General features: G+C 36.3%; 1 protein-coding gene across 1 annotated transcript in view; it reads right to left on the bottom strand.

Moving 5' to 3' along the window:
* Noc1 (Nucleolar complex protein 1) overlaps nt 1-12509 on the bottom strand; it is a 40788-nt gene that overhangs the window by 917 nt on the left and 27362 nt on the right. The window contains exons 7-9 of the mRNA XM_089107617.1: nt 11735-11859; nt 4321-4436; nt 2479-2668 (exon numbers count right to left, since the gene is read on the bottom strand). Of these exons, the coding sequence (XP_088963743.1) occupies nt 2479-2668; nt 4321-4436; nt 11735-11859 (431 nt within the window). The remainder of the gene's footprint in view (nt 1-2478; nt 2669-4320; nt 4437-11734; nt 11860-12509) is intronic.

Raw genomic sequence — 12509 nt, 5'->3', positions numbered from 1 at the left:
CAGCCTAAAAATTAACACTTCTTATCGAAAATTCAGTTCTACGTAAAAACACGTTCCTTGGAATACTATTTTACGGAAAACATTTCTTATAGGGCAGGAAAAGTACACTTCATAAGAAGAAATAATATTTGTAATAAAAAATAGTAATAAAAAAATATCACTTGTATAAAGCCAATACATGTAGTGACAACACGCGTTCAGATACACGTGCATGATTCCGGTGTGGGCATTGCACAGTCACAATAAAAGACAAAAATTGGTGAGACATGGTTACAGCAGTTTCACACCAGCCTTCTAAAGAGCCAGCCCAGGCCCCTAGAAGTCAAAATTTTAAAAACAGGTTTTTAAATAAACTAGCTAGTGTCAAATATTTTTCCATGCAACAATATTCTAAAAAAAGTAATTTTCATTCAAATTAACTGAATAGTAATTTATAAGATTTCGAAAAAGTATTTCGAAAAAAAAGCCCGAAACCTCTAAAAAAAGGAGCTGAAATTAAAATAAAAAACAAACCATCAAAACCACCACTGTCGAAAACCTTTCAATTAAAGTTTACAATCCCCACCTTGAACCACAAAGTAAATAACATTTTGCGTGGATAGCACTGATACGTCTCCTTTTCTCCTAAAGGATGATCGTATCAGTAGTCGTAGAATTCAGGGAGAGGGCTCATCTGAACCGAAATGAAAATAACTAGTGCCCTTTTTGAAAAAGAAAATAGATGGCACAATAACAAAATCCCGTTTTCTACCATGCAGCCAAACATTAATTTTGGCCAAATAAGACCAAAATGCTAGAGGATTCAAATTCTGAAATATGGTCTAAAACCTTCAATACAAGAAAAACTCAAGAAGATAGACGAAAAGTTTCGATATTTCAAGGAGAGGACATAGACCCCCCCCCCTCCCACCACACCTCTCTCGATAGAAGCCAAAAATTTTGATGAGTTTTTGTGCGTTAGATTCGTAGGCTAAGACATCAATAATTTTTGTTTTTTGCGACATTAACTTCCCTTTTCTTTTGACGAAACACTCGTGTCACTCAGCACATTCTTATAAAGTTTAAATACCACTACATGAAAATTTCTGGAAGCTTCCACTACCACACTCAGCTACTTTCTTTAAAACATTCAAGAATACGTATCCAGAAAGTGAAATGTTTACCTAAGCGTACTACCTGATCAGTATTTTTTTTGCAATTAAACTCCAACATAATGCACCGACGAAAAAAGGTCGAATATAAAAGGCTGGAGATGTTCTGGTGTCTGGAGATGGCTATAGGCCTCTGCTCAACCATAATCACCTTTCTCCTTCCCTATTTAGTGAACGGAAATTCGGCATGTATGGTTTCATGGCGGCACCGAGGGTTTACCTAACTAAGAGCGTGGCTACGAACACCTATGCAGGATGATCTTGAGCAGTGGCATCCTTCGAGGAAGTATAGCCTAGTCATTGACACAGTTTTGCGCTGAATTAAGAAGACTTAATAGTTCTTCTGGGATCTCTTTGTTTTGGTGATTTTTGGGGGCTTTCAAGCCTCCCCCTTCCTATGTTACGGGGTAGGAGGAGATACCTGTATTTTAGTATGGGATGCCTCTCCATCATAGTATAACATTGGTAGTTACGAATTATAATGATCCAGAGATAATAGGCCCGGGATTGCTCAAGCAGAACGGCAAATCCAGCCGATAAGATGGGCCCAGGCTTGCACTAAACCTACATTGAACTGCTGGGATTTTTGCTGTCCGCTCGTGAGCCGGTAAGTGTTTTTTGAAGAATTGAGAAGTTATTGGTCCCTGTCCTGCGCTGGTGGGACCATTTGTTTTTCTTGAGGACCTAACCCTTTCAATAACTTAAATAAGACGAAAATTGGTTCAAGGTTTTTTTATGTAGCGTTTTTTCTTCCTTTATTTTTGAGCGCTGAAGACGGTTTAGTGGATGTCTTCTTCGAAACTTTTCATTTTTTCCACTGACTGAAAACAACCCTCGTTTGGTTACTTTTTTTATTCGTTTCTTTCGTTTTTTGTCGAACGTAAAGATAACAACCATATTTACATTTTTCACGATTGAATGTAGATGTTTTGAAATGCACTAGTTAGGGGTCTCAGAAACTCAACTCCCAGAGTTTGGAAAATTAAATTATGGTATACATAATTTATTTATTCAAATAAGAAGGAAAATGGTGAAGGTACACGCAGACATTCCATAAATAATTCAGTTTCTAATTGTTGTTTGGGTTAATAAGGTGTTACCATAAGAATTTGAATATCCCTTGGGAACTATGGCCCCTTTGATATAGTCTCTATCGTTAACAGTTCTCTACCTATTCCCCCAATCTTTACACTATAGCCCCCATTTGATTCTTACCCTCGTTGATGTTGACATTTATTCCCTCATGGCTGTCTTTTTGGATGGGACTCAAAGTGGTATTGATATATGGCATAAATAAAGAATGCGTTTAGTCAAGTAGAAAGGATACCTTCACAGAGACTCTGATTACCTATGAATAAGGAAGCTCCAATAGCTTTCTTACGTTGAGAAGGTATTGATAATAGAATTCTTGTTGCACACCTTACGACAGCCAATTGCAAGGTATCAGTCATGGTGGAATACGCCCCTGTAGAACAGACTGACAGAGTGACTGGGATTGTTGACAGTGACATTAGTGACTTGGATTGAATTTGATAATCAGTTGCAGGAACAAATAGACATGAACTGTCCATAAGCAGAAAAATGGTATTCTGATTTGATGGCTAGCTTTATCCAAAAAGGGATAGATGGTATCCTAGTTTAGAAAATAAGCTCTAAGGCCATATTAAGCCTGACTATAAGAGAAAGCGAAGGATAACGAATAAACAAAGAAAATTCACATTGAAAATTTGAACGACAAAAAAAAATATTTTTGTTCTCGAGGTTTCTCTTTTTATTCCTTTCAAAGACTTTAACCTTTAATTTATTCATTTTGCATTGAGGACGGCTGAAATATATGTATTTTTCCTAGGCTTCATTGGTGGCAAAAACTAGGATACATTTACCAAATTTTTACACGTAGATTAATACGCAAGCCAACATGAAAATTTCTTGTTTTGGGGGGGTGGGGGGGAGGTTTTTTAAGCTGATTCATGTCACTTTTAGGATATCGAATCGAAATATGGAGTCCGTTTTTCTCGATCAGCTACACTTTTTTAAATATAACACTAATATCTAGGATTAAGTTCACTGTTTAATCCACAGTTTATATAATTATCCAGTATGATCTTTCCCTATCTCACCCATTATAAAAACCCGGACCAAGGTACGAGTGCTCCAGAGAACGTTTTGAACAAAAATGAACAAAAATAGAATCAAATACTCTACCAAGCATACAACTACCACAAATCAGTATTAATAAATAAATGAAACCCAAAAAAAGCAAAAGTTTCAGTACGTCAAACTCTAAATAAGCAAAAATAAATCTGAGAAGGATTCTAAACCCTACGATCTCTATAACCTAGAATATAATTTGTACTTAGGAATATGAAGATGGGAAGATAGGAAATGAAGATAGGAAGGAGAATAGGAAGATAAGTCTTAGAACATAAGATACTATTCTGTCCGACTTTATCTCACCTCCCTTATGAAGAACGGATCCAGAAGCTCCAACTACCCAGTTTGATTTGCCGTTTTTCATCGTGGCGACATGACTGAAACTTACAAAATCTTCAATGAAACCTTTTATGATAACATTGCACCCACCGACATTCTACGGTTCAGTACATTATGTCAGCATAACCATCAGCTTAAACTGCAAGGTAGACGCTTCTTCAAGGGCATTGGAAGATGGGCCTTTCTCAACCGGGTCATCAGTAAATGGAATAGTATGTCCTCATCAGTAACTAACAGCTCAGGTGTGGATTCATTCAAGATTATAATATTCAAGCAATGGTATAATAAAGGTTAAGATGGCTAGGCCAGACAAAATCAGAACTTCAACGATTAGAGTTAAATGGAACATAAGAGGTAGGCATTATTGAATTTGTTAGATAAAATTTGGCTAGACCTTGTATATAAGTGAGATATTTGTCTATTTGACAATACGAAGCTTAAACTTTAATAGGCTCAAGGAAAATGAACTAAGTGCATAATAGCGCTCGGAGGCACATTGCTGAGCAGCCTGAAACTGAATTACTTTCAACAATAAAGTTAAATGTTTCCAGTCCCAATGCAAAGAGCGAACTATTTTTTTTATTTTAATGACCCATTTTAGTTGTTGCTGACTATGAATAAAAATTACTCTGTATTAAGTTGTCACTACCATAGCAGTCATGAATATTCTACTTACGTCTTCAAACTGAGAATTAAATTCTGGATCTTCCTCAAAGTCAATATCGTCTTCATCACTATCGCCAAACTCAGCGACTTCATCTTCTTCTTTGTTTTTTTCGCGACTCCCCTTTTCTGAAAAAAAAAAGAAAAATGTACCAAATCAAAAACACAATTTCGTTTTATGGTTATACTAGACGTAAACACTGAGAAAATAATCTAGAATTTTTGAAAAAAAAATTTCGAGGCTTGCTGAAACAGGCACTTTGCTCTTTTTTTTCTTTTTTTTATAGCATGATTTTCAACAACAGGCATACTTAAACTGTAATTTATCCCAGCTCTTTTTTGCCAGGTTAGTATGAAACTTTTATATTTGTCGAACTGTCATTTGAAGGATTAAACGGGTAATTTCGGCAAGCCAAACCCATTGGGGAGACTGCTTCCAATGAATAAGGAGTGCCAAACTATCAAGGCGTTTATTCTTTATTTTTCAGCTTTTATGTCTTTCAGGAAATTTTATCCGTACAGTTACATAGTCTTATCATCATTGTAGATGTAGGCACTTACGCAGGGGATTGGCCTTCGGGGCCAGATCCTTCCAGAAATACCAAGATTTAGACAGCTTTTACTTATAGTTTTGACCTGTTTTGACCAATTCCCTTTCTCCCAAAAAATTCCTGCGTACATATCGGCTAGACGATATATGAGTTTTATAGCATTTATAAAACTTACCAATTTTTTTATCAACATATACTTAATCTATGGCAAGATACTAGCATTACCTTAGTAAAGAGCCACGCACTTCATATGTATTTTTTTCCTGCGGCATCGTCTTTATTTAATCTTTGCTATTAGTTATATCTGGGTTACTAGGATTACTTATATAATATAAGTAATTAATCAGCTTTTAATATAATCCTTATCTCTTTAATTCAGTAGTAGCCAACCGCTGCCTTTCTTTTTTTTTACCTCAAGGTCGTCGAAACTTGGAGGGGACTAATCAGATCCAAAATCGAAGTTCCAGTGCCTTTTATAGGGACCGAAAGTGATTGGAGGGTAACCAGCCTTCGGCTCCAGCCAGGAGCCCCTCGCCCACCACAAAGTATCGAATTAAAATTTTGAGATAATCATTGTGCTCAAAATAGCCGAAAGGCTTGTTAAGTATGCCTCCGAGGGCAATTTAACCCCCACAACCCCAAGGGTAATGATCCAAAATTATGTAACTTACTCATTGTTCACAAATAGGTTTTAGTAGGAAAGGTGGACGGGTTTAGTCTTGGTTGTCCAATCGGCTAGGAACTCTTAGGGATCAGTCGCTATGCCAAGTTTTCCCAGAGCTTCCCAAGGGTATAGTCGTGAAATTACACTCATACCTGAGTAGATCAAAAGACGCTTTTTGATAGCCAAGTTTCCACAATAAGCTATCGGCAATGCCATGGAAATGTTTGGAGGATTGAGTGGAGTTTCGGAGCGTTAGGAGGCCAGTTGGACCTTGGGATCTGATCTGGAGTTAGATGGTAGAGGTAAATTAAAAACTGGTAAATCAATCTATTTTATACACGATACACGCCGATCAAGCAGCTATGTGACGAAGCATTACAACAAATCATTCAAGCAATGGACCTGTGTTAGAAATCTGAACATCGAACTCATTCATGACTCTTTTTGGTCATCAGACTCAACCATTGCGAAACACAATAAAACATCCCTTCTGATTTCTATCAGTTTCTTCCCAGTCACTTGTCAAATATCCTGTCTGCTTTCGTCCCTATAGAGTCAGAACAAATAACGGAAAATACAAGAAAGGCTGAGTGTTTTTTGTATGAATAAATTTGAACGGATGTAGAGTCCTAGTTTCAATGCTTGCTCTAGATCATGGTTCAAGTAAGATATTTTGCCAAATAATACAATTACATTAAGATGTCTAGAAGGTGGAACATGTGATTTGATGAAATGTGTGAGTACATTGCTCAGTCTTCGTCAAAATTACAATAATATGAACCGTCTTGTGAAAGTGCAACAGCTTTAATCCAGCTCATTTTGCCAAATAATACAATTACATTAAGATGTCTAGAAGGTGGAACATATGATTTGATGAAATGTGTGAGTACATTGCTCAGTCTTCGTCAAAATTACAATAATATGAACCGTCTTGTGAAAGTACAACAGCTTTATCAGCATCCGTTTTAGCTGTCACAGGGAAGAATATAATATTTCCAATGGTAGTTATGACTTGGATTACACATCCAATCGGCGAAGCGGGAAATATAGACTGATCTGATTCACTTTGCCTGCTTAGTTACTGTAATCAGAAGATAATGACTTGAAGCTATCTGAACTTAAAAATTTAATAAGAGTTACGTTGCACAGCCCTCAATATTTCACTATATCCTCCGGGTCTATATAATCATTAGACTTTAATGCAAGCAACTGTCTCAGTAACGTGAAATTAAAGATGCCCATTTGGCACTGACATGTTTTCAAGCAAAATTTGTCTGTAAATTTTAAGCCATTTAATATAAATAAATGTTCAAGGCAGTTCAATCAAGACTGTGTAAGATGTTCATTATCTTATTGAAAACACCTTTTGAGCTGTGAGTAAATACTGTCAACACAAAAAATCACCCAAAACATGAAAATACTGTGTGACGACATCCACTGTTGCATATAAAACATGGTTACACGTCATCATCTACTCGCTCTTTGTTCCTATGAGGGCACGACTAACAGAAACTAACAGAGCTAACAGACTAAAAGAAAGACAATAGGATTCTAAAAAGAATCTCTGTTGTAAGGTGAAATTATCAAGCATTCCAAATAAATTATCGGCTTAGCTCAAATAATATAGGAAACAAACCCTTAGTCCACACCTGATCTTCTTCATTGATTGTTATATCCTCTGGCCCGTATTCTCTGTATCATTGACACATTTCACCAACATGTTTAGCACATTGATGAATGAATGTAATGGCTTCCATACTATTATCTGGGAAATTAGAGTTGCAAGCAAAATTTGAGAGGCAATTGATCACATCTAGAAATTTTTAGCCGTCACACTAAGAAGCTGTTCATACAACTGACTTATTATTTTGCAAGTTGTCTGGAAAGCCGGTTTGGCATTTCCTCCGTGTTCATTAGACATAGCTTGACGGAACATTGAGGAAAATGTTTTTCCATCCAGATTCTAAGTTACTGACTTGTGATTTGACAATTTGAGCAAACTTTATATCGTACATTAAAAGACGTATTCTTACTATTACTCAAAAGGTCGAAGGAGATCTTTTTGAAATTTAAAATTTGGCAGCTCTACCTTTTCAAATAATTTTATTTCAAGCTGATACAGTGAATCGACAACTAAGAATGCAATAAATTTGTTCGACAAACAGCCTACTTCGTTGAAAACATCGCCAAGGATTTCCCTAGATACAAAATCATTACAGCCTAATTCTTCCCATATTACAGTAAGAAATTTCAACTAATTTTTGCAGGCTAAATGTACGAGCGTGTGCAGTGATATTCAGTTCATCGATTGATCCTTCACACCTTAGATATATTCTACGATCGCATCACCATCTAACTGGCTAGAAAAAGTAAACATTCTATCAACTGCTACAACAAGGCTACATGATCTTGTTTCGTTTAATGTGTTCTGAGTCGAGAGAAAAGTCACACCCGTCCCTGCCAACCCAGATGGCAATAAATTCTAACTAAGAATGCAATAAATTCGTTCGACAAACAGCCTACTTCGTTGAAAAAATCACCAAGGATTTCCCTAGATACAAAATCATTACAGCCTAATTCTTCCCATATTACAGTAAGAAATTTCAACTAATTTTTGCAGGCTAAATGTACGAGCGTGTGCAGTGATATTCAGTTCATCGATTGATCCTTCACACCTTAGATATATTCTACGATCGCATCACCATCTAACTGGCTAGAAAAAGTAAACATTCTATCAACTGCTACAACAAGGCTACATGATCTTGTTTCGTTTAATGTGTTCTGAGTCGAGAGAAAAGTCACACCCGTCCCTGCCAACCCAGATGACAATGGATTAGTAAGAAATTTAAAGGGTTTTTAATTTTTTAGCTGATAATTCGGTTCTTGACTGAAATTCCGACTAGCATCAATTACATACGGAGAGGAAGCATTAATATTATTGTGAATTAGTTCCAGTTCCTATTATCTGACCCGATTCCCATTTTATTACCTTCGGAGAGTGCGACAGAAATAAGCGTTTTAATGATGTCCATGTTTTTGCTTTTAGCTCAGATGTCGATAAACCAGTACTTAATGATGTAAATCTGATTAAGGTCTAACACTCCAATTCCATATGAAACGAGCAAGCAACCCGCACTTAACAGGAGGTCTCGTCCAGACCGAGAGCTGTGATTATAGAGTCATCAGAATTTTGTAGCGCAACACTGAAGGCAGCTAAAAGTGGAGCGCATGCAAGCTTAAAAATTGGGCCAACATAATCAAGATGCATAACATTAATAAATGGCGCTTTTACCTGCCTAACTGACTTCAACAACTGTGGCATCGTAGAAAATAAAACCTCTGTTTCCATTTTGCAAAGAGAATGTTCCCTGTTTCTCACTCTTAGCTACAGTTCCTACAGTTTTGTTATCTTTGTTTTTTGTCGGTATCTTCATCTTGACTTCAGTTACAGCTAGTTCATCATAGATGGCAGACAGAAACTCCTCTGATAAGTCTTTTGGGTCATTGATTCTTTTATTCATTTTGATATATTCAGCCATCGTTTTTACTTTTGGATTACGAAGATCTGTATTAAGCACAATTATCGAATGAGCAACCACATAAGCAATATCTGCGCTTGTAAAAATAGTATTTTTGTTCCACTGATAGAATCTAGATGCAAATTTCTTCATAAGTCTATCAATTTCTGAGCCTCTCTCTCTGTAAACAAAATCATTCCAAAAGGGTTTTTAAGGATGATACGACATCTTTGCCATGGAAATCCATCAGATCACCATAGGCGTGAATTATTTCAACTCCGAAGTTATCAGGATCTCTAAAAACTCCTTCCAATACCATTTTATCAGGTCGATTATCGCAAAAAAGAAAAGCAGTTTCTTCAGGGCTGTTACCAAGAAGGCCACTTTCTTGTAAGAAGGCAATTCCCTCCTTTCATTTTCTTTTGAATAAATCAATACTTTTTTCAAAGACTTCTCCTCGGCACTTTAGTGCTTCAAATTGCTCAGGGCAATTTCTCTTGTCACCGAGGCAAGATTTCTGAGCTAGTTGAGATTAGTAGAGCATTCCATATGGTACAACTTTGTCTTTTTCTGAATTTAAATCTTTGGATCCACCTTTATTCTCATTTCCAACTTCCAGAGTGGAGGGATCTTGCTTATTGATATACAGTTCCCATCTCCACTCCACCATATATTTAAGAGCTGAAACAAGGGACCCCAAACTGTTCCTTCCTAATTCTTTTTTTTGAATAGGGGTAGCACCAAAATCGACTGAATCTCTGTGTTGAGCTATCTCGAGCTATTTTATTTTATAAATTTTTTTTCGGAGGGGGGGGGGGCAAGGATGGCTGGTAGTACTTGTCTGTGTAGGGTTTTGTAAAGGGTGATGTATACCCATACATGATGTCTCCAATGATAGCTGAAACACTTCTAGCAACTGAGAAGTGATATTTCTAGTTAATGCCACCCATAGGTATTTTCGGATGGCTGCAATAAATACGAGACGTGGTTTAAATATAAGGACAGCTTCCTGGATAACACCTACCAGTAGCTCCATGGCTAAAATCTTTGACCGCATTGAGTAAAATCCTTCGCTCCCTTGCGAGTTTACAGAGGGAACAGAATATAAAATATGCATTTCTCTGCAATCTACAATCGTAGAAACCATCGCAACAGTCCTCAGAGTATGATTGCATAAACTCTCTTGAGATGAGACTGTTGCCAAATATCACACATGATCGACTGCTTTTACAGAGTCCTTTTCAGGGGGATTATTTTTAGAAGCCAAAGATATAGTTTCATCCTTTGACCCACCACATGTTCCCGTCAAGATAGGCAGCTTTTGAAGTAGGCATTCCCCCATATTATCGACCAAAGCGTCAGACATTGGTTTGGCTACAATGTCTTCTTCTTCTTCCATCATAAAAAGTTATTATTTGCTGACGCCATCTCATCTATTTATTTAGTCTGTTCCTTTACTTGGATCTTATTCGCACTTAGAGTCAAACTGTTCCTTTCGATGTGTTTTGCTTTACTTTGATATCTAGGACTAATTGAAGACAGGTGTTGGACAATTGTTCCTTTCCCAATGAGTTCATTTGCTCATTACTCCTGTAGTACTATGACGCACTACATCTTCTAGCTCTTGATTTTCGATCCTCTGAAAAACAACGCTCAGCATCTATGCAAGCGTAGTTTCTACACTTGTCTGATTCACAGCGCTCTGACTAGTCAAATTTAAATCAAAGCATGGCTTTACCGACGTTAATACGTTATTTTCATGCACTTCAATATGCTGGGATGTCATTACAATCAATGAAGTTTCAATTATATGTAACTGTACAATTTCACCCGCTTGCTTACCAGTATAGTAACTGCATATTTTTTCTATTGAGCGGTCAATAAGTCTCCTCAATTGGTTCGTCTGATCTAGTTCATTTCCAATCAGGAGATCGTTTCTTATCAGTTTTTTAATGCGGTCAATTGCTGAAGCAACGATTCGTGGCCTTTTCGACATGCAACCCAATTCAAAGGGGTATAGGCTATATATTTCTCAAATCTCAGAAAACGTCCTGTACTTTTTTGTGGGAGAAAGGAAGCTGGCGAAGGAGTATAACAAAATACATTTTATATGTTTTTCACTTTTTTAACTTCAATAAATCCAAAGTTATTAAGACCTTAAGAAATACATATCAGTATATGTATATTAAACTGTCAATCCACACTCTTTTTTTTTCTTTGTTTTAGTAATCTTGGTTATGACGTGAGTTTTTTTGCGATATTATGAGAAATAGAAACGTTCAGCTAGAAATAAGGATTGTATTCAGTGAAGTGAAAATTATGTTCTGGTCTTCAGAAGGCATGAAGGCGTCGACCCTACTCATCTTATTTTCTGCTCATTTTGATTTTGACTGGGTTATTTATTATAATTTCTGTTCTTTTTGGGTTTCATTCATTTATTGATGGTGATTTGTAATTTTATGTTGAAAAATTATTTGACTTTATTTCTGGTCATTTTTGGTTTAATATTTAATGCAAAATTGACGTATTTTCTGACGTCAAAAGATTTTTAGCGATCGATTAGTAACGACCGCCAAAATCTTTTGATGTAAGAAAAAACGAAATCAGCTCCCTTAAACGCTCAAGTATCTTGGCCCTTAAAAAATATTGAACGTTATGGTTCTGATATGTCGTTACAAAGTTTAAAAATCAAACCTTTGATTTCGTCAGCAAAATTGGCAACCGGAATGGATTCCAAATAGTCCTCGAATTCGTCGTTCGATAGCGATTCCAAATCATCAGGCTTTTTACTTGATATTTTTGCCTTTTCATTGAAATATCTGCAGAAGAAGAATAAAACATTTACAACATATAAAGACCATACTTGATAAGGTTATAAGAAGCATTGAGAGTGCATAAAAGGATTACAACATATAAAGACCATGCTTGATAAGGTATAAGAAGCATTGAGAGTGCATTCTTGGTATAATAATAGAAAAATTGTGCAGGATTTTAACACTCCAGATATAACAGCAAAGCAGGCCCTGTTACATGAGAAGTTGTCCGAATCAGCTATTTTAAGGTTTCAGTCATTTCATGGTCTTGTCACGTGTTTTTGTTTTATCTGATTGTTTTTTGTTTTATTTTAGTCTCTTTTCCTTCTTGTAATCCATTACTCCACTTTTGTCTTGTTGTTTATAGTGGGTTAAAAATAAATTAGTACTGTTGCATATCAGTGCCAATGCACAGTTGAAAAAAGAACAAAATATGTAACACAATATAACAAAATAGGAAGAAAACATTAACGAAAATTGAACAATGTAGCACAGAGAAGCAGAGAGTTTAGCAATAAAAAAGTCGCAATTCACACTTTTATTCTTCTATCTTTCGTGGTGTTTCACAAAAAAGAGGCGATCAGGCGGAAGTTAGGACAAGGTAGAATTATACGTCTCTCAGGGATTATATTTCCTTATCTCCCTAGATTTATTGC

Source organism: Artemia sp. Qi Xiang Cuo, chromosome 2 (genome assembly GCF_049724085.1).
Source record: "Artemia sp. Qi Xiang Cuo chromosome 2, ASM4972408v1, whole genome shotgun sequence".
Lineage (NCBI taxonomy): Eukaryota > Metazoa > Arthropoda > Branchiopoda > Anostraca > Artemiidae > Artemia > Artemia sp. Qi Xiang Cuo.
The sequence above is the reverse complement of the archived record's forward strand: the minus strand, read 5'-3'. Positions and strand labels throughout refer to the sequence as shown.